Here is a 22,089-nt window from a genome sequence, read left to right as displayed (position 1 = left end):
CAGTTCACTAGAGTCTCAGGTAAAGCTATCTGCAACACTGATAAAAAAGTAACAACATTACTCCCTGCATCCTATTGTCGAGAATTATGAATTTGGCTTTGTGTCTTATCTTGGAACATAATGACCATCTAAATTTGTACCAATACCTTTACACTTGGCACCAGTATTGCTTATTTCATCACACAAACTATATCCTTGATTCGTCTTTAAATGTCCATAATACAGGAAGTGTCCATGTCTGTTCAGACAGCTTTGATTGTACATGTATCTTCAGATTTATGATTTTTGTTGTGAATATAACACAGCTGTAATTGTGTATTACTCTTAACGACTTCTTTGATGTGTCTGATGAGTCATTTTACACCTTCAATGGAATGGTGACTTGGATAAATTGTCTTCCTATTTAGTCTCTTGTACATATAACCTTCTAAAACCCTTGTAGCTGTATACCAATTTAAAGTTCCACTGTTATGCTAATTTTCTGATGGATTCATTCATATCCCATATATCACAATTTTCGTATGTTGTCACTTCACACAAAACTATTTCACATCTAGGATTTTAAACACAGATGTTTCTTAGATTAGACTGTATACATCTTCTGTCAGTTCCAAATCATAATAGCTGTGTTAAATTATTTCCTCCAGTATGAATGACAGCATATTCTCTTAATAACAAAAATATGTTCTCCTATATTTCAGTAGCATGTTAACAAGTCAAACAGAAAAATCGGTCATTGCTTTTAACCTTAAACCTGATGGTGCAGGTCACAAAACATGAACTTAATTAACGTGTGAAGTTCTGATATTTGAGTATAATCAACAATTACACAAATCAAATTAGACAGGTAATTCATGTAAAAACATACGTGTGTAGTTCTGATATTTGAGTATAATCAACAATTACACAAATCAAATTAGCCAGATAATTCATGTAAAAACATACATGTGTAGTTCTGATATCTGAGTATAATCAACAATTACACAAATCAAATTAGCCAGATAATTCATGTAAAAACATACATGTGTAGTTCTGATATTTGAGTATATCAACAATTACACAAATCAAATTAGCCAGGTAATTCATGTAAAAACATATGTGTGTAGTTCTGATATTTGAGTATAATCAACAATTACACAAATCAAATTAGCCAGATAATTCATGTAAAAACATAGGTGTGTAGTTCTGATATTTGAGTATAATCAACAATTACACAAATCAAATTAGACAGGTAATTCATGTAAAAACATACGTGTGTAGTTCTGATATTTGAGTATAATCAACAATTACACAAATCAAATTAGCCAGATAATTCATGTAAAAACATACATGTGTAGTTCTGATATTTGAGTATAATCAACAATTACACAAATCAAATTAGCCAGATAATTCATGTAAAAACATACGTGTGTAGTTCTGATATTTGAGTATATCAACAATTACACAAATCAAATTAGCCAGGTAATTCATGTAAAAACATATGTGTGTAGTTCTGATATTTGACTATAATCAACAATTACACAAATCAAATTAGACAGGTAATTCATGTAAAAACATACGTGTGTAGTTCTGATATTTGAGTATAATCAACAATTACACAAATCAAATTAGCCAGATAATTCATGTAAAAACATACGTGTGTAGTTCTGATATTTGAGTATATCAACAATTACACAAATCAAATTAGCCAGGTAATTCATGTAAAAACATAGGTGTGTAGTTCTGATATTTGAGTATAATCAACAATTACACAAATCAAATTAGACAGGTAATTCATGTAAAAACATACGTGTGTAGTTCTGATATTTGAGTATAATCAACAATTACACAAATCAAATTAGCCAGATAATTCATGTAAAAACATACATGTGTAGTTCTGATATTTGAGTATAATCAACAATTACACAAATCAAATTAGCCAGATAATTCATGTAAAAACATACATGTGTAGTTCTGATATTTGAGTATAATCAACAATTACACAAATCAAATTAGCCAGATAATTCATGTAAAAACATATGTGTGTAGTTCTGATATTTGAGTATATCAACAATTACACAAATCAAATTAGCCAGGTAATTCATGTAAAAACATAGGTGTGTAGTTCTGATATTTGAGTATAATCAACAATTACACAAATCAAATTAGACAGGTAATTCATGTAAAAACATACGTGTGTAGTTCTGATATTTGAGTATAATCAACAATTACACAAATCAAATTAGCCAGATAATTCATGTAAAAACATACATGTGTAGTTCTGATATTTGAGTATAATCAACAATTACACAAATCAAATTAGACAGGTAATTCATGTAAAAACATACGTGTGTAGTTCTGATATTTGAGTATATCAACAATTACACAAATCAAATTAGCCAGGTAATTCATGTAAAAACATATGTGTGTAGTTCTGATATTTGACTATAATCAACAATTACACAAATCAAATTAGCCAGATAATTCATGTAAAAACATAGGTGTGTAGTTCTGATATTTGAGTATAATCAACAATTACACAAATCAAATTAGCCAGATAATTCATGTAAAAACATAGGTGTGTAGTTCTGATATTTGAGTATAATCAACAATTACACAAATCAAATTAGCCAGATAATTCATGTAAAAACATATGTGTGTAGTTCTGATATTTGAGTATAATCAACAATTACACAAATCAAATTAGCCAGGTAATTCATGTAAAAACATAGGTGTGTAGTTCTGATATTTGAGTATAATCAACAATTACACAAATCAAATTACCCAGGTAATTCATGTAAAAACATACGTGTGTAGTTCTGATATCTGAGTATAATCAACAATTACACAAATCAAATTAGCCAGATAATTCATGTAAAAACATACGTGTGTAGTTCTGATATCTGAGTATAATCAACAATTACACAAATCAAATTAGCCAGATAATTCATGTAAAAACATACCTATTTCTGATATTAGAGTATAATCAACAATTACATAAATCAAATTAGCCAGGTAATTCATGTAAAAACATACATATGTAGTTCTGATATTAGAATATAATCAACAATTACGTAAATCAAATTAGCCAGGTAATTCATGTAAAAACATGCTCGTGGATAAATATCAATATTTAAATGTTTATCCAAATTTTGTACAAGAATAGGTGAAACTGTTATTTTCAACTCAAAAATTAATTTCAAAACTATTGTGGCAATCCTAAAAGAATATTTTTTCCTTCAAACAAATAAGCCATTTTAAAACTGGTGAAACCTGGTTTTGAAAACTTAACTCAATTCTCTTACTGAGGTCATATTGAGAATATATACATTGATCAACCAAGTATAACCAACCCAGTGTTCATCAGATTTTTTCTTCTACCAACGAAAAAGACATTTATCTTGATGAAGACAAAATACTATTGATCTCTAATGATGACAGAGAAGTAAGTAGCACACAAAACTTGACTTGTTTGCACTCTACTGGTCTCGAGGCCAGAGCGCCATTGCCTATATCAAGATTTTCTCAAACTGAGGGTTCGATAATTGATTATTGAGATGCGGTGAGAGGTACATACATAAACCAAGTCCCACCTAGCCCCCTTCTTTCTCAGTTAATTTGCAACCAACTGACTTAATGGAATACCAAACCACAAAAGAATAAAGTCCATCATTAAAAAAGAATATAAATTGTCAGTGCTTCAAATTTTCTCTTATTGCTTAGATAAAAAGATTAACTTTCTAACCTGCCTTAGTGGACACATCCACATAAAGGGCACATGCTCATCAAAAAACTTGTAAGGGTGTCTTCAATTTTTTAACCATTTTAAACTCTTTATTAATTCACCTACCAATAAAAGACAAGTCTGAGGTCCCTTTAATGTTCTTCAGAGACAGGTTCAACCGTAATTCAAATTTTTTTTTATGTAGTCAGGATTTCTTCCTTCAATGATTTTAATGAACGTTGAAGGACAGTTACTGGAAACTCCCTGTTGGGTCTTTTGCTATCAAAAGATCTCAGTAGCATCACATGGCACAATATGATTAAGTGAGAGCACCATTAGGGCAGCTATACTGTGAGTCTGCCACCAGAACATGTATCATCACACTGCATCTCAGACTGAGTTTGCTCATTGTAATTTAACATTAAAAACATGACACTATTTCACATCATCTGTATATTTTCTTTGAAATTTTGTGAGACAAGTATTATGGTGAGTAATAAATCCAAGGGGAAGGTGTCCGATATCCAAATTGACAGGCAATTCATAGTTAGCCAATTTAAGATAATAAAAAGAGCTCATTTAAAATATTAAATTATAATTATCGCGTTGTCTCTGTTTTCTTTTCCCCTAAATAGCAAATCTGACTGGTTCCCTAATATTACAGACTGCTTCCAATACAGTAATGGAAATTGATAGGCAAATTGTAATTTATGTGCCCTTAATGTGAGAAAAAAATTATTTTTTGATTGTACATGATTTATAATTAAACTATTTCTTAAAATTACTAACAATAAGTAAGTACCCTGAAAAGTTTTCATTTCAACAATCAGTATATTTCACGATTTTTTTCCATCAACGATAACTGATTCATATCTGATAAAATATAATTCATGCACAATTATTTTGTGTATCCATGAAACGTATATACATATACATAAAGGTTTTCCAACCATACAACACTGAATGTGTCCAATGTGCTGTTGTTTGTGTTTCCAGGGTAGATAACTCCCAAAAACCTAAGAAGGCACTCGTGATCATACCTTGCAGAGTGAAATGGGGATTTTGTTTACTTAGAATCGCTGGAAGATGGTTTCAAATTCTGGAACCCATGCAGAATATTTAAAATTCAGTTATCTCATGGCTTAGCTGAGTACATTACAACTGAAGACCATCCCAAAATCTGATCCCTGTCCAACTGTTGTTGTTGTTGTAGGGTTTAACACCATTTTTCAGCACAAGATAGGCTATACATGGCGTCCAGTATTAATGGTGGAGGAAGAACCCGGGAAAACCCCGGAAAGAACCACCGACCCACGAGAAGTTACTGGCAAGCTTTCTCACATACCCACGTTGGCTGAATCCGAGACTCGAACACACGCAGACAGAGGTGAGATGGTAGTGATCTATAATGGACAGCGTTTTAGACCACTCGGGGCCCCCTCCTGTCCGATTGCATGAACATGCTGCACCTGTCTTTTAGTATGCATATTTCAACAATTATTGTTTATGAAACAAATTCCACAAGTTCCATATGTAGTACATGTATTAAATACTAAATCTTATAAAAGCCCTGGAACAAGTCAATATCTGAAATTAAGATGGCAGAGACTGCATGAACAACCAGATCACTGTGTAAACAAGTGAGCTATTAGTTTCATTCGGTTCTAGTTTGTTTTAACAACACTTTTAACTCATTCTTGGCTATATAATGCCAAGGAAATGGAAGTTATGATTCTGGTCTGATAACAATGTTTTCCAGGAAAAACTAAACCCATTCGCTCAGTGAATTCCAATCAATCAAGTCACCAGATCATTGAGGTCATCTTACTTTTAATGACATACACAGGCTACACGAGTGTGTTTGCACCACGCAGGAAACAGTATTTCCGTACATACAGTGCACTGTGGACAATAAGCCGGGGCCTTCAATGTTGACTCCCAGATCAGAATGATCTCCCTTAGCTTTAAAAGGATTCATCCACATGTGAAGAGAATGAGAACTGAAACAGAAAGCTTAACTCCTGATGATGTCAGTATGTGAAAAGTGAGTGCTATATCTCACTTTCCCAACAACACAGACTCAAAAAAAATCTTTTTGATGTTGTGTATCCTTTTAATATATTCCTCTAATATAATCAATATAATTGCACATATTTTGGAAATATTATAGCAACTGTATGTTTGTACTCAAAAACTGCAACAATATTCTCAGATGAGTGGACGACAGTTACTAATTAGGTCCATACATTAATGAGACAATCATACATGCACTAATTCTAGAATGGTGGTAATGGTCTATTTATACATAAAAGAAAACCAAATCTGGATTTCTAAATTGTATTGAAATTCATCCATACTAAAATCAACACAAATTCTGAGTCACTTTCAATTTACTATCAACTGTCAGAATGGACTGAGCAACTTCAGTACAGGTTATCACTGATCAAACAGGTGAAGAGCTTACAAATATGGCAACATTGTATGCACCGAGACATAGGTCAATTGCAAAAAAGAAATTAAGAAATTAATTAATGTTAAATTCATCTTACACTTGCTCTCAACAGGACCAAATTTACATTCAAGTGAATAGAACATAAATTAGAAAACTTACCTTTCTAGAACATCCCCTTCTAAAACAGTTTGTACAGGGAGGTAGCCTAACCGAGGATGTTTCTGGAAGTGTTTCTTGGACTTGAATTTATTCTTAAATACTTTGGTAAAATCTCTAAGATCTTCGCCTGAGTTTGTCTGCAAAAGTAATTTAAAGTTATTATAGATCATTATATTAAAGTGTCATCACTTTTCTTTTCAAAGAATGATTTTTATTATACTTCATGCACTATATTTACTGCATGTATTCAGAAACAGTCTGTTTCCTGACACCAAATTTTGGGAGTGTCAAAATACATTCTTCACACCTCGCAATTTTCTGACAATGAGACAAAAGAATTTTATTTGTACACTGATGTTTTTGGACAAAACTGTACTTCTAAGACAAACAGGACAGACTAATATAACTTTTGGAATGTTATAACTTCCTCATCATTCTTGACAAGTTACAAGTACAATTCAAACTGCTGAAAATTGGGAGAACCATATGTTGCTGTTCATTAGTTGACCGACAGATAAACAAATCACATTTGATTAAAAGAATGTTGCTCAAGTGTAGAGACAAGATCGCAATCATAAAAACACAAGAAGAATACATTGCCATTTACTGAGAGAACACTGTTCTTCTCAAAGCTTTCATCTAAAAATTTACTTTAACACTTCCATTATGAATCCACATGCTGTCAAATACTAGTTATATTGTAGATATTCAGTGAATAATAAAAACATATTTTTTCCTCAAAATTGCTAAGCACAAAACAGATCCTTATTTCATGTATTTTAGATGCTGCTATGAATGTATACATATTGGAATGCATTGTAGTTTGTTATTAGTCATATATATGTTTTGACACTGGACCACACCAAATGGCATCGGTTCACTGGCTCTTCCACTACCTATTCAAATACAATGGTGCTTTAATATCCACAAAATTACTATCAAGATTCTTCCTATTGTATTTATTTTCATTTAATGACATATTCTTGGATCCAAGTTTCATTCATGCAGATTCTGGAAGATGATCATGGAGATGTAAGACATGGTGGATTTTTTTCTTCTTTCAATTGTGAAGTCATTTTTCTATACTCTTTTTATTGGTGTGGACTGAAATAAATGAGATGAAACAAAGGAAGTAATGACTGTTAACGTACCTGTAAAGCATGGTTAGATTGCTGCACGACTTAAAGGATAACCTAATATTGATTTCTGTTGTTGTTGTTGTGGGGTGTAACGCCATTTTTCAGCACATGATAGGCTATACATGGCGGCCAGTATTAATGGTAGAGGAAGAACCCGGGAAAACCCCGGAAAGAACCACCGACCTACGAGAAGCTACTGGCAAGGTTTCTCACATACCCACATTGGCTGAATCCGAGACTTGAACCGCCTCAGACAGAGGTGAGATGGCAGTGATCCGTAACGAAGTGCGCTTAGACCATTCGGGGCCCCACCTACTATAGAGTGTGTGGGACTGGTTGCATAACTTACAGTATGACCTAATATTATGTGGGACTGGCTGCATGACTTAAAGGATGTCCTAATATTGAGTGTGTGGGACTGGCTGCACTTAAAAGATAATACTGTGTGTGGTACTGGTTGTATGACTTAAAGGATAACCTAATATTGAGTGTGTGGGACTGGTTGCTTGAGCTTGTTTTTTCCATTCATTTATTTGTTTTTGGACACTGAATGAATTATCGTTCTGTTTTTGGAAAGAAAAAAGAAAGAAATCCATGTTCTGGACAGCAAAAAGAAAGTAATTACCTTTTATCATCAGAAAACATGCTAAAAATATGGTATACTGAGTAATGTGAATGAAGTTTCCATAGTTCAGTTGTCTTACTAAACTTGAACATTTTAAAGATGAAAAAGAAAACCAATCAACATTACTTCAGAACATGCAGAGTCTATGACTGTATGTATAATTGTAAAAAAAGCCATCTATGACTATATAATTGTAAAAAAAAATATTTTACGATCCTAGAATTGTAAAATAGGCAGTCTATGCCTGTCTAATTGTAGAAACACACAATGTTTGCATATATCAGTTATGTGCAAAATTCAATGAAGTTTCTGATATTACAATAAAACAATTTCTTCCATTTATCCTTTCTATATCCATCTCTATAATTTGCCCAGACATTTATATGGTATCTGCATGGATGTCAAGATGAATTTGACAATCCATAATATTAGGCCAAGATATTCAATATTTTTGAAGCCCTATATGTTGCCATACCAGAGTCCGACTTCCCTGAGTCTGAAGTAAAGTTCACATTTATATTACAGAGGAGTATACCTTTAATTCATGAAAAATAATTTTAACTGATAACTTACAGGAGTACAGTATTCTTGGATGGGGTGTGTGAGTTTGTGATGTTTGGCTTTCCTCCCTGAGTAGAAACAATTCTGACATATGTCAAAATTAAAGCACCTTAGACAACGATACCTGAAAGAAATTGATAAACATATTTCAACATTCATCCCAAAAATGGCAAACCAGCCATGCTTTCTTACATTTATGAACTATGTGACAGTATATTAAAATAGATTAATTTAAATCGTATCTTTGAGCAATGAAGTAGACTCTCTTTAATAGGAATCAGAATATGGATAAATGATCAAGTAAGTAATGATAATCCACCGAGTATTGCTGAATTGCCAATAATATGGATATTTATTTTCCCATACCTTTCATTTGAACAAATAAATTATCTGGATTGAAAAATCAAAGAATCATAGATGAAATCTATTTTTAATTATAACTGTTATTAAGGCTCTGAGACATGGATAAGTGGAAACTAAGCTTCGTTCATTTTATGGTCACAAATACTTAATTTACTCTCTGTCCAACTGCAAACTGTATAAACGTAGATCTGCCATCACATACTGTACAGACAGATCTGGATATATGCCGATTTATTAGAAGTAATCACTAGAACAGAGAAAATTAATCTTGATCTGTTGGTACATTATGCAACAGCAGCTCAAAGTCAATACTGTTTGCAACTGCACCTGACTTATATGTGAGTATAGATGGTAAGTCAAACCTTTTCCCCCCCCATTTGTTGGTGACCTTAGGTATGAAAAAAAGGATTAATTTTTAAAATTTAGCTGAACCAAGGCCAACAATCAGGTACTGGTTATATAGGCAGAACCCTATATAGAGTAAAAACTCACCAAAACAAACCTAATGAGATCTAAATGTCACCGATGTATTTACCTGAAACCTACAATAGGGAAAGCTTTACAAATATTGCACTTGGACTGGTGTTTGGCATTTTCTGCAACAGCCATGCGATGCATGACTGGTACCCATACTAACGACTGGGGTTCCATCTTTAACCACTCAAGAAAATGAATGACCTGGACCTCTGACTGACCTTTTGCCTGTAAAGTAAAATATTTATGCGAGTTATTAAACATATTATTACATGGGTGCTCATTAAATGTGAAATTCATGAAACAAGTTAATAATATAAACTGACTATACCTTTACTGCTACTGACAGCAAAGGATATTATAATTAAAATGCATCAGTGGAATTTGTTAGCATCCGACTAAAACTGAGTATCATGCAGCCATGCTTATGCTGTGGTTGTTGTTTAAGGACTCCATTAATTACAAATTATCAAGAGGAGTAAATGGGTTTTCATTAAATATAAAATTTGACACGAGTTGAATATGATATAAACATCTTGCATCCTGATGCAATTTACGTGTTTCAGATTGTTATTGTTCATGTTTGAAACATCACAAATGATTCTATTCATAACTTTTTTTTAAAAATGTGACAGAAAAATGTTTCAAGTACTATCCCGCAGTGTAGCATAAAGTATTTAATACACTGCTCCCATTGTTACAGCATGCCTGGATTACTCGCAAACCCACTTATACTATGAGGGCAGGTATGGATCTGATTTTTTTATACCAAAAATGTTGGCCCCTAATAGCTGAACATGAATAAATTCATGATCAAAACTGAGAAATGAAACCTTGATATGTCAATCATTTTATCATTAAGTGATTAGTTTCTGGAAATTTGAAACAACATCGTGAAATTCTCTAATTTCAATAAAAAGTTTAAATACATCTTCAAATCTGTTTTTTTAATCTCTCTTGACCATGAACTGATTAAAAATATTCAACCAATTAATTACCTTCGATGAGTATTTCTACTGAAATAATTCTAGACGGTCTGAAGTTCAACAGAAGTAGCCAAACTATATCAAGGGGAGGTAAACACTGAACAGTCATTTCAATCATTTCATCATAGGATCAGAATTCGAGTTATGCTTCTTTACACATTTCGACTGGCATTTCAAGGTCAAAAGAGCTAAATATATTAAGTGCCTTATTATTAGAAATCCAAACAGACAATAGACAATGTGCTACAGGTTTAGTAGGATGAAACAAAACCAAGCCAAGAAACTTGAATATTGACCTTAATCCAGCATGCTGATGGATGCATATATGGAATAAAGATGGATATTCAGATGGATGTATATATGGAATAAAGATGGATATTCAGATGGATGTATATATGGAATAAAGATGGATATTCAGATGGATGTATATATGGAATAAAGATAGATATTCAGATGGATGTATATATGGAATAAAGATGGATATTCAGATGGATGTATATATGGAATAAAGATAGATATTCAGATGGATGTATATATGGAATAAAGATGGATATTCAGATGGATGTAAATATGGAATAAAGACGGATATTCAGATGGATGTATATATGGAATAAAGATAGATATTCAGATGGATGTATATATGGAATAAAGACGGATATTCAGGTGGATGTATATATGGAATAAAGATAGATATTCAGATAAATGTATATGTGGAATAAAGATGGATATTTAGATGGATGTATATATGGAATAAAGATGGATATTCAGATGGATGTATATATGGAATAAAGAGGGATATTCACATGGATGTATATATGGAATAAAGATAGATATTCAGATGGATGTATATATGGAATAAAGATAGATATTCAGATGGATGCATATATGGAATAAAGAGGGATATTCAGATGGATGTATATATATGGAATAAAGACGGATATTCAGGTGGATGTATATATGGAATAAAGATAGATATTCAGATGGATGTATATGTGGAATAAAGATGGATATTTAGATGGATGTATATATGGAATAAAGATAGATATTCAGATAAATGTATATGTGGAATAAAGACGGATATTCAAGTGGATGTATATATGGAATAAAGATAGATATTCAGATAAATGTATATGTGGAATAAAGATGGATATTTAGATGGATGTATATATGGAATAAAGATAGATATTCAGATGGATGTATATATGGAATAAAGACAGATATTCAGATGGATGCATATATGGAATAAAGAGGGATATTCAGATGGATGCCATAAATACTACTGTTAAACTTCCAACAAGGTGGGCTCAATAATAAGAAATAGTGTTCTGTAAGTAGCACCGATTGCAAAAATATCAACACAAAATAGCTTGATGAAATACCGATCATTTTAAATTCAAACCATTACAATTACTAGTTTAATAGCAACATAACAAATCATTGCATCTTTGATATTCATTAACCATTATCTATGATGTGACTGAAATCAGATACACCATGGGTCAATCATCTAAATAGCTACCATTAATTATTTTTTGTGGGTATCTATTTCCAAGGTATGAGTGAAAAATTATATTTCATGTATCTTCAGCACCTAACCTGTCTTGGATTGGTGAAGGGTTCCTATTATTTCTACATAAGTATCATTGTTTGTTAAATCTTTAAATTCAGGGTTTGTAGCAATCGCAAAGTTCACAACAAATGGCACCCACTCAAAGCCGGTACACCAGAAAAAAAAAAAGGTGAATTTAGAGAATTACATTCCGCAGAAGTAGAACAACTGTCCTGAAGTGGCAATAAGATTTTCAAGACACTTATTGTGGCTGCCATATTGGATATATGACTGCTACTATTTTCATTAAATCAACTAGGTATTGTAAGAAGTCTACTGGCTAAAAATACCATCCATTTGGGAGAAGTAGAGATAACAATATTTTCAACATATGCCTTTCCATTCAGAATTAGCAATAACAAGATTTTCAAGATGACTGCTGCTGTAGCTGTATTAGATCTCAGTGTGTGTGTGTGTGTGTGTGTGTTTTGGATTTTTCATGTAGCTTTAACAATTTTTCAGTCATATCGCTACAATGTCTGCAGTGTGGCAGTTTATAGTGATGTCTAGCACTGGGGCATCATGCTACAGACATGTAGGATGATGTCCCACCCAGTCACATTATCCTGACACCAGGCCAACTAGTCCTAACATAAAACTCTTAATGCTGAGTGCCAAGCAAGGCAGCTGTTAGTACTACTGTAGTTTTATAAGTCTTTGGTATGACTTGGCCGGGGATTGAACCCACGACCTCCCGCATCCGAGGCAGACACTCAAACCACTAGGCCATCGTAACGGTTGTATTAGATTTTCCCCCGGTCCCAAGAAAAAGGGGGGAGTATAACAAAACTGAGGTGGAGGAGGAAACAGACATACTTTATTATTTACATAAAACTTGAATATCTATCCTTCTTTCTTCCTTACCCACTCTTTAAAACCCCTATTAAAATCAAAATCTTTAAAAAATGTTGTCTCTAGTTGTATAAGCATTAATTGGTTCATTGTTTCTCAGCTCAAATAGTTTCATATCTATGTATGAATATTGTTCTGTACTGAGAACACCCTAACATAAACTCTGTCAAAATCTAATTTTCCTGAATTTACACTCTACCGAATACTATGCTAGGTTTACTATTTTGTAATGATGTATTAGGATTTAAGTGCATTAATGCCATAGTCTAATTGTTCAAACAGGTGTTTTCATCAGGTAACTATCTTTACCTTTTAATTTCATTATATTAGGGCTATAGTTTTGTAGCACATGATCCCACTGGGCTAAATTGTGATAGAATATAAACAAAAAGTGAACTCTACTTCTAAATCTGCATTTTACTTTGGCTTGTTTTTCTGCCTTTTCTACATTTAATCACGCTGAAATGAGGGGTTGACTGTCATGCCATCTGTTTTGGTCCATCCAACATGTACATCAGATTCTAATTTAATGACACCTTTTGGTTTCAGGTCACTCACTGGCATATCCTTTAATGCTTTCCCAACTCGTATAATCTGATCCTCACTTTAAAAAGAAATTGCCTTCATTACCATGATCAGCCAGCATTTGCCGAATGTTGAGAATCGGCCATTTTGGGTCTTCTAGACAGCCCATATTATTAACATGCATTTGTAAAACTTCCTTTATACAAGATTCCAACTTCGACACAATGCTTGTTACAGGGCCCAATGTGCCATTCAAATTTTAAATTTACAACCATTACAGAAGAAACCAGATATGTAAGCAAGCTCTTCAATATATTTTACCATTTCAACACGTACTTTAAGGGTAAAGTTGTATACTGTGCTGAGTACATTTTCATATGTGCACCTTGAAATTAATTTGCAGGAGTTCTCATGCATCACAACGTTCCAAGTGCACAAATTCATACAAATTTTGTGAGAATCACATGATCGTACACCCTGTGAGCATCTCTGAAGAAGTCTTTCAGTTATATTCTGGAGGAGTAACAACAAGAAGACTTTCAAGATGGCCACTGTGATGGCCATATTGGCTGTAAGATTGTTACCATTTAAGACCAATTAAAGTGCATATAAAGTCTTCTGGTGAAAACCCTACGCCAATATGATGTCCTGTTAGGGAAGAGTTGTGATAAGAATTTTAAGATGGCTGCCATGGTGGCCATATTGAGTGTCAGATCAGCATCATTTTGTTTTAGGATCAGCTAAACATCATAAGAAATTGTTGATTTTTTACAGAGAGAACCACATGTTGATATGACTGTCCATATAGGAGGAGTAGCAATAAACAGAATTTCAAGATGACCACTTTGGTGGATATATTGGAGAACAGATCAAAACCATTATCATTTAGGACCAACTAGACATTATCAGAAGTCTTTTAGTGAAAACCCAATGTTGATATGACGATCCATTTAAAAGCAGTAGCAATAGCATGACTTTCAAGATGGCTGCCGTATCGGCTGTCAGATCAGCATCATTCAGGACGAGCTAGACATGATCAGAAGTCTTTTGTGAAAATCCAATGTTCATATAATTATCCATTCAAAAGAAGTAGTGATTTTCTAAATGGTTGCAGTGGTGACCACATTGGATGTTAAAACAGCACCAGTTTAATTTAGGACCAACCAGACCATGGGCAGATGACAGATGGGTATCCCATAAGCTGTTCTGTTCTATATGCAGTAGAGATAATAAAGCTAGAAAGTAAATAACATTTAGCCTACATTTAAGTGAACTCAGTGCTTGAAAAAGAGCTATTAGTGATGTGTTATAATGTGACCCTCGAAGAGCAATTTGGCAGGGTGTTTAACAGAAACTTGTGTGTTAAGAAACCAACGTTAGTTGAATCCGCATTCAGGGGCCATAACTCCTCCAAATGATGACATGGAATTTTGGAAACCCTACTCATTCAAAGTTTCAACAAGATAAAGGGGTGTGATAAATCTGGTTGAAATTCAACTCTCATTAACAACATTATCCTACAGCAACTCAATGTAGATAGGCATTCAGGGGGTCATAACTCTTCTAAGTTACAACTGCAAAACAAATACACAAGTAGAGCAATTTAAATCAAATGTGGAGATTTATTATAAGCCATTCTTTATTCTTCTTTTGCCTTAAATGTAGACTGTAGTGCTTTATTTCATTAGCTAATCCTATACCTGTACATCGAAATGTGAATTAACTGATACTTCTAGCAACATGCATCTGTAGCTGCAATCAGCAGGCCAAGTCAAATGTGTAAATCCATGCCATGGTTCGTTAAATCCAGGGTGAAGCAAGCAAGAAATACCAACATGTTCCTACCATTTCAGCGCAGCTGCGTACCATTTCAAAACAACTGCGAACACTGGGTTCCACATTGCTCCCGCCAAAGGCTGCCACCTCTCCTAGCTGCCTTGGTATCTGCATGCAATCATGCAGTAACAGGCCCAGCTTTCTCTGGTCAGTGTAGCCGTTTGTGTCAGCAATAAGACGGAATAAAACTGAAAATGAATCAAAATTGGCTGATTGTGTTTATAACTGAACATCATACATCCAAACAGCTACAGATCTACCATGACTCCATACTTCAGCAAGAGATCAGTGCTGTGTTTACTAAGGCAAGTGGAGGTATCATTAGGCTGTACAGGCTGCCAGTGAATGGTGCTAGGTTAACAATTTCACTGTTCAGGCTGCCAAGGAAGAGAGCTAGTTAACAATTCCACTGCACAGGATGCCAATGAATAGTGCTTTGTTGCAAAAGTTACTGCTAACAGTTGAAAAGTAGCTTGCTGCAATCACTACATGCAATTTTGTTTCACAAGCCATCTAAGACAACTGTCATATATGACCACAGATGTGGGTCTATCATTACCAGTGTAATATGTGACCACAGATGTGGGTCTATCATTACCAGTGTAATGTGTGACCACAGATGTGGGTCTATCATTACCAGTGTAATATGTGACCACAGATGTGGGTCTATCATTACCAGTGTAATGTGTGACCACAGATGTGGGTCTATCACTACCAGTGTAATATGTGACCACAGATGTGGATCTATCATTACCAGTGTAACATGTGATCACAGATGTGGGTCTATATGATTACCAGTGTAATATGTGAGCATTAAACATATAAATATGGATAAAAAAATGATGTTTTTGTACATCGAGTATTTGTAAACACGAACACCTCTTGTACAATGACCAATAATCATAAAAAGTGTTTGCAAAATCTCTTTCAAGTCATTAAAACTGGGTTTGGATCTAGTGAAACAGTGGATCAGAAAGCTTTGAATGATTTATTATTAATAGTTGTCCAATAAATTTACATCTAATACTAAAAAAATGCTCCAACAGAAGTTTCAGAGACAGAACATGTAACTAATCATCCAGAGTATTTGCAGTCCGTAATCAAAGACTCATCCACAGTATTTTCAGTCGCTAATCAAAGACTTACATTTATATTTTTCATCCATTTGTCCATTACACATCAGCAGAATGCCAACTTTAAAGGATAAAACACGAACCTTTCCTGTCCTGGATCTGGAAAAAAAAAGAAAACAATAACTGCATACTCACTGATCTGTTCTTGTGTCAAGTGAAATTAGCGTTTCACATTAATCTTGTGATTAAGATTCAGTATGCCATATATACTCACTTCCAAGTCGAGTCAAACTACAAATAACAAAGACACTGATCAGCCAGAGCACCTGCAGATCAGGTTATATGCTGGTTTTTTTTGTTCTATAGATTACTCCTAACAAAGTGCACAGACCCAGATCTAGCTGGTGCAGTGGCAGGTCTGGGTCTGTGAAGTTTTCAGCTGGACCTGTCTTATAATCGGGTACTTAAATCTACAATCACAACACAAGCATTTCTGTGGGAACCTAATTAAGTACTAATCGTGTTCTGATCTCCAACTTGCAGAGGTGCAGGTTTTATTGTTATCATCTATTTAAAGTTGACCTGCATTATATTATCATCTTAATTAGTTTTTTGCATCAAGTCAAGTAAAAGGGAGTAGAATTTAAAAAAAAACGTTCAAGGCATGCCAATCTTACCTATGCAAGGGCAAGCGGTCATGGTCGTATATTAAATCAACTCATTTTAACTGACTATTCAAACACTATGCAATCACTGTAAGTACTGTTAAGATAATTAAGGTGTCTAACATGAATTAGTGGTTTATCATGCTAACTTGCAAATGTGATCAACGACAGTAAAAGAACAAAGTGAATGGCACACTAGATGCTTGAAAAGCTTAGTTTCACAGATAGGGCTCATTATGTACAGTGACTTCTCAAGATTCCAGTGAACTTAAAATACCCAAATTGGCACTCAGAACTTTGCACAGTCATGAGCAAAAATTTCACTAGTTAAAACTTTCAACAAAATCACCACACTGGTATTTTACTAATATAACCATAAAAAAACCAACAAAATATAGAGTTTCTCTAAATAAATGTGGCTTCTTTAAATAAATGTCAATCTTTTTCAAAATAAAGAATGTTAACTTATTCTAAATATACAGTAACAGTAGAATATATCCACATTCACTTGCAAAATGCTTTGATGTAATACAAAAGGTTTTCGCTGGAACAAAAAATTTTGTTTTTCCCTCTGTATTTTGTAGTGCATATCTGGTAACACATCCATCTACCTTTCTATAATACCACCCACTTTAGTGGACCATAGATGACCTTGATGCTACAGAACTCGGAAGTAGGCCACTACCTCATGCCATGTAAACATGGCGCCTGGGGTTAATGAGTTAACAAGAATTTTGGAAATTCTTTACAAATTGTCAAGGAATGGCTAAATTTGTAATTTATGTGCAATGTCAATGCACAAGTGATTAAATATGCAAGGAATATTCAAATATGGTGACATCATCAAAATGCACCCATTAACTCATTAACCCCTGGAGGTTTTTATCATTTTTGCCTGAAATACGAGTAGGAAACACATTTTGGGGACTATTTCTGAATACATCCTAATACATCGACTTTCAAGAGAATTTCCATTAGCCTAATGCCTAGTTGTGTTAGAAACATCATTTTTAACTGGTTATTTTTGTCCATGCATCAGCTGAAAGGCAAAAGATTTTCTTTTTTTTTTTGCTTAATGGACCCATCATTTTTGTATAGAGACCACTCTTTATCCCAAATGCCCACATTATCCTACTTTTTGCATAGTTTCACCTGTCTGTGTGCAGTTCAGACTGGTCTGCCTTTGATCTGAGGCCAAATCATCTAAAATCCGGACACAAAATCGAATCATGACGACGACCGAATATGGGTGAGAAAAAAACGGATCCAAAAATTTCTGATTTTCTCTCTGTACACCACTCCCTCGATAACTCGCGCACATCGGGGTCCAGAAACATCGACCGCACTATAAGTGAGGCGCGAGTTATCGAGGGACCTATAAAATAAGCCCAAAACCAATAAAGTGATTGACGACATAACGGAGAAATAAGGGGGGGGGGGGTAGGCAGATTTTACTGTTGAATACTCACTTTCTAATCGTTCTGAGATTAACTGTTAATAAATATCTCTTCATAACGGTGTACTTTATTATTTCCTCATAGGACAACATTAATTTCAGGATAAATTACAGTATATTGAGGCGATCATCGAAAACATTATTCCACGTGGTTTCCGTTCCCTTAACATGTGTACCACTTCACACATTGTGTACTACGTCACTAATTTTTATGTTGAATTGGATACATTCTAGTTTTATTGTTTGATCCAAATTAGACGTTTTTTTATATACAAAAGATCGACTCTTTTCGAGAAACAGTGTCGATTGAACGATAGATAGATAAATAGATTTGAATGTGATAGAAGTAAAATGGAAAACAATAAAAACAAGGGTTAATCAGTACTAACATATTTAATTGGTCTACAAATTTAAAACAACGTAAATTAGAACAAGTTAATACTTGCCGTTTGTGCCACACTTGACAAATATCAATTCACTTTTTGAAAAAATCAGTTATTTTTGTGCGTGTGTGTTACTCTTGGTTTCTCTGCCGCCAAGCAAAATCCCTCAGATTTCTCAACTGCATAAGCTTTACGTAGTCAACATTCTGGGTCTCCAGCCACCTTACGGCAATATCAAAATATTTGATTGCTTCCTGTGCAGAGGGGTGGGGGTGCAACATCTGCGTCTGCATCACTTTCAACACTTGTGTTTCTCCAGTTAGAATCGTCTTCTGCTGCAAATTTGTTCGCTATAGAAATAATTATAGTTTCATCTGACATGTATTCGGATGTGGGGCAATCATTGTCATCACAAATCCACTCCTCCATATCATCAAGAGAAACGACCATCTCAGGACCATGAGTCTGTACGAATTTCTCCCAAACAGCCTCGGCATTAATGACATCAGTTTCACTGAAACATTCGAAGTCACTATCATCGTCGTTGTCTCTGTTACTGTTTTGCTTTACGTCAAAGGCAGCTTCAAGACCCTTAATCCAGCACCCGAGGTCTCTTGTAATCGATTTTTTTTTTTAATGCAACAAACACTTCCCAAGTTGTTGATCAAAACAAAGCCAGCATGTACATGTAATTAGGTTCTCACAGAAGTACTCACGGGTTTCGATGTGACGGTCGATTGACTCTTTTCATGTTTTCAATGAACAGAATATGTTGTGATTATAATGTTTACACTGAAACGGAATTAAAGGATTAGAACGTGACTTTCACACAGGAAGACGTTTAATTGGTGTTTATTTCATTCAATGTTGCCACCTGTTAGCATTTACCAGAAGTTTTCATTGATCGCTATTTCACCAGACTGTTTATTTACAGTATACTGACAACTATTTATCATAAAAACTTACATAATATATGATATCTTTAAACAGAGGTCTCGCTAGAATTTTAAAACTGGGTCTTTCTGCCTCTGAATTCAGTCATTAAATATCAGTACATTTTCTCACTCGGTCGCTAGTCAAAGCCTTTGAACTAGCCGCCTAGCTGTTACATCATGTTCTTTTTTTTTTTATGTACTCTTAAAAAATGGCAACAGAACATCAAAGAGTCTTTCAGTCACTGAATTCTGTCATTGTAAATATCAGCACTGTTAACTGATCAACACATTTTCCCACAAAGCAGGTGGCTGAAACAGGACCGGCAAATCTTTGAATTTTACCGCGCACCTATTACATGTGTGCGGAGGACTCCCGCCTCAGTGATTTTCTGTATCCCAGATCAAAAATTGGCGTCCAAATACGCATAATTAAGCGTTTTCGAGATCTCTGAAATTAATTCTTCTTTAGAACTTGCAAATTTCAAAATATGGATTATATTTTTACGGGCATTAATCACCATTTTCGATGATAAAACGAGCAATGTATCAAGGTTTAATTTATCAATTCTTATCGTAATTTTTTCATGTGCAGCATATTTTAAAGATATTTTAAATACATTTTCTCTGGAAAAAATCGGGAGCCAAGACGGACACCGCGTTATAAGCGGGATCGCGAGTTATCCGGGTGCATGTTATCGAGGGAGCGGTGTATTTTGTAGTGTCTACCTTTCTTTAATACCACCCATATACTTTTAGAGCTACATCAGTCTACCTTCCTATAATACAACCCACTTTAGTGTATCATAGATGACCTTGGTGCTACAGAGCTCGACAGTAGGCTACTATCTCCTGCCACGTAAACACTGCGCCAGGGGCTAATGAGTTAATAGGAGTGAGTATTCTACTTACCTATCATAGACACTAAGTATCCAGTTTAGCACCAAATCAACACAAAGAGGTACATTTATGAGGTCTTGATGAACTCGGGCCGTCTGCTCATACATGGCTGCTACACAATTTATAATCTCTAAAACATCCATAATCTTGTCGTTATGACCCCGCAGACCCTGCTTCTCAAATGAATCTGTAGCCATACTCATTGTGACCAGATCCACTGCAATAAGAAATGTGCAAGCTTATAACTTTGTGTGTTTACTATTTTACTTGCTTACAAGTCCAACTGCAAACAACACAGACCATAACCTGCTGTTGCATAATGCCTGGCAGATCAGGGTCTATGTTGTTTGTTCTACTGATTACTTGTAAGAAACTTCAAAGACCCAGATCTTCTGGTGCAATTATGTAATAGCATATTTGGGTCTGTGCAGTTGGACTTAACTTTATACAACTCATGTTAACAAGCAAGGAACAGATAAAATTTATTAGTGTAATTAAGAGTTGGAGATGCATTTAACAACACAAAAAAAATATTTGCAATCAATGATAATTACATTTTTTTTTTCATTACAGAATATTTGAGTCAAATTTCTCAAAATACATCCACAAATAAAGACTTTACAGTATTTCAATTGTATGATAGTTCTTTCAAAATTGGATTTTTGTACGAGGCAGAGACATTGATAAGATAATGGACCTATAGGAAACTTCCTATTCTAGGAAAAAAATAAGAGTAACATAAAGGGACAAGTGCTCTACAGGGTGAAAAGAATTTCCAGGAATTTAAAATAAGACCATTTCTTTTTAACTGCCCAGTGTTGAAATCATCTCTGTTATTTTTCAGCAATAACAACATTTTTGAATTAGCTTATGTGGTTAGTATATAGTATATCAGATTAGCACCATTTTTATCTAGGGAAAAGCTGATATCATTAGAATCATTTCAGTCAACATCCTATGTCATAATGATGATCCATTCAGGGGGATAGCGATCGTGGCAGTCATATGGGGTGGCACTATTTTCATTTAGGACCAACTAAGTATTGATAAATCCAACCATCTGGGAGTAGAGATACAAATTTCTTCGAATGAACATTAGTCAATTTCATTTAGGATCAAGTACACACCATAATAACTCTTCTGATGAAAACCCCATGTCAAAGTGACTTTCCATTTAAAAGGAGTAGCTAACACAAGACTTTCAAAATGACCAGATATTGGATGTCAGATCAGCACCATTTTAATTTAAAATCAACAAAACATTTTAAGAAGTCTTTTAGCAAAACCCCATGATGAGATGACCATACCTTCAGAAGAAGTCATGATAACTAGATTTTCAAGATGGCCACTGTGACAGCCATATTAGACCCCAGATCAGTGCCACTTTCATTTAGGC

At 34.3% G+C, this 22,089-nt stretch overlaps 1 protein-coding gene across 7 annotated transcripts in view; it reads right to left on the bottom strand.

Annotated features, from left to right (window-relative positions):
• The window catches only part of LOC149773699 (dystrophin-like), a 494,817-nt gene that overhangs the window by 32,017 nt on the left and 440,711 nt on the right, over positions 1 to 22,089 (bottom strand). For 5 of the 7 annotated variants that reach the window (XM_089946219.1, XM_089946218.1, XM_089946220.1 and 2 more), the window contains 6 exons: positions 20,706 to 20,910; positions 16,431 to 16,516; positions 15,294 to 15,472; positions 9,538 to 9,704; positions 8,652 to 8,763; positions 6,315 to 6,451 (listed from right to left, as the gene is read on the bottom strand). In XM_089946219.1, coding sequence (XP_089802345.1) covers positions 6,315 to 6,451; positions 8,652 to 8,763; positions 9,538 to 9,704; positions 15,294 to 15,472; positions 16,431 to 16,516; positions 20,706 to 20,910 — 886 coding nt within the window. The remainder of the gene's footprint in view (positions 1 to 6,314; positions 6,452 to 8,651; positions 8,764 to 9,537; positions 9,705 to 15,293; positions 15,473 to 16,430; positions 16,517 to 20,705; positions 20,911 to 22,089) is intronic. The other 2 variants (XM_089946224.1, XM_089946223.1) reach the window with 1 other exon arrangement.

Source organism: Sinohyriopsis cumingii, unplaced genomic scaffold (assembly GCF_028554795.1).
Source record: "Sinohyriopsis cumingii isolate HCF-2022 unplaced genomic scaffold, ASM2855479v2 utg000622l, whole genome shotgun sequence".
NCBI classification, from domain to species: domain Eukaryota; kingdom Metazoa; phylum Mollusca; class Bivalvia; order Unionida; family Unionidae; genus Sinohyriopsis; species Sinohyriopsis cumingii.
The sequence above is the reverse complement of the archived record's forward strand: the minus strand, read 5'-3'. Positions and strand labels throughout refer to the sequence as shown.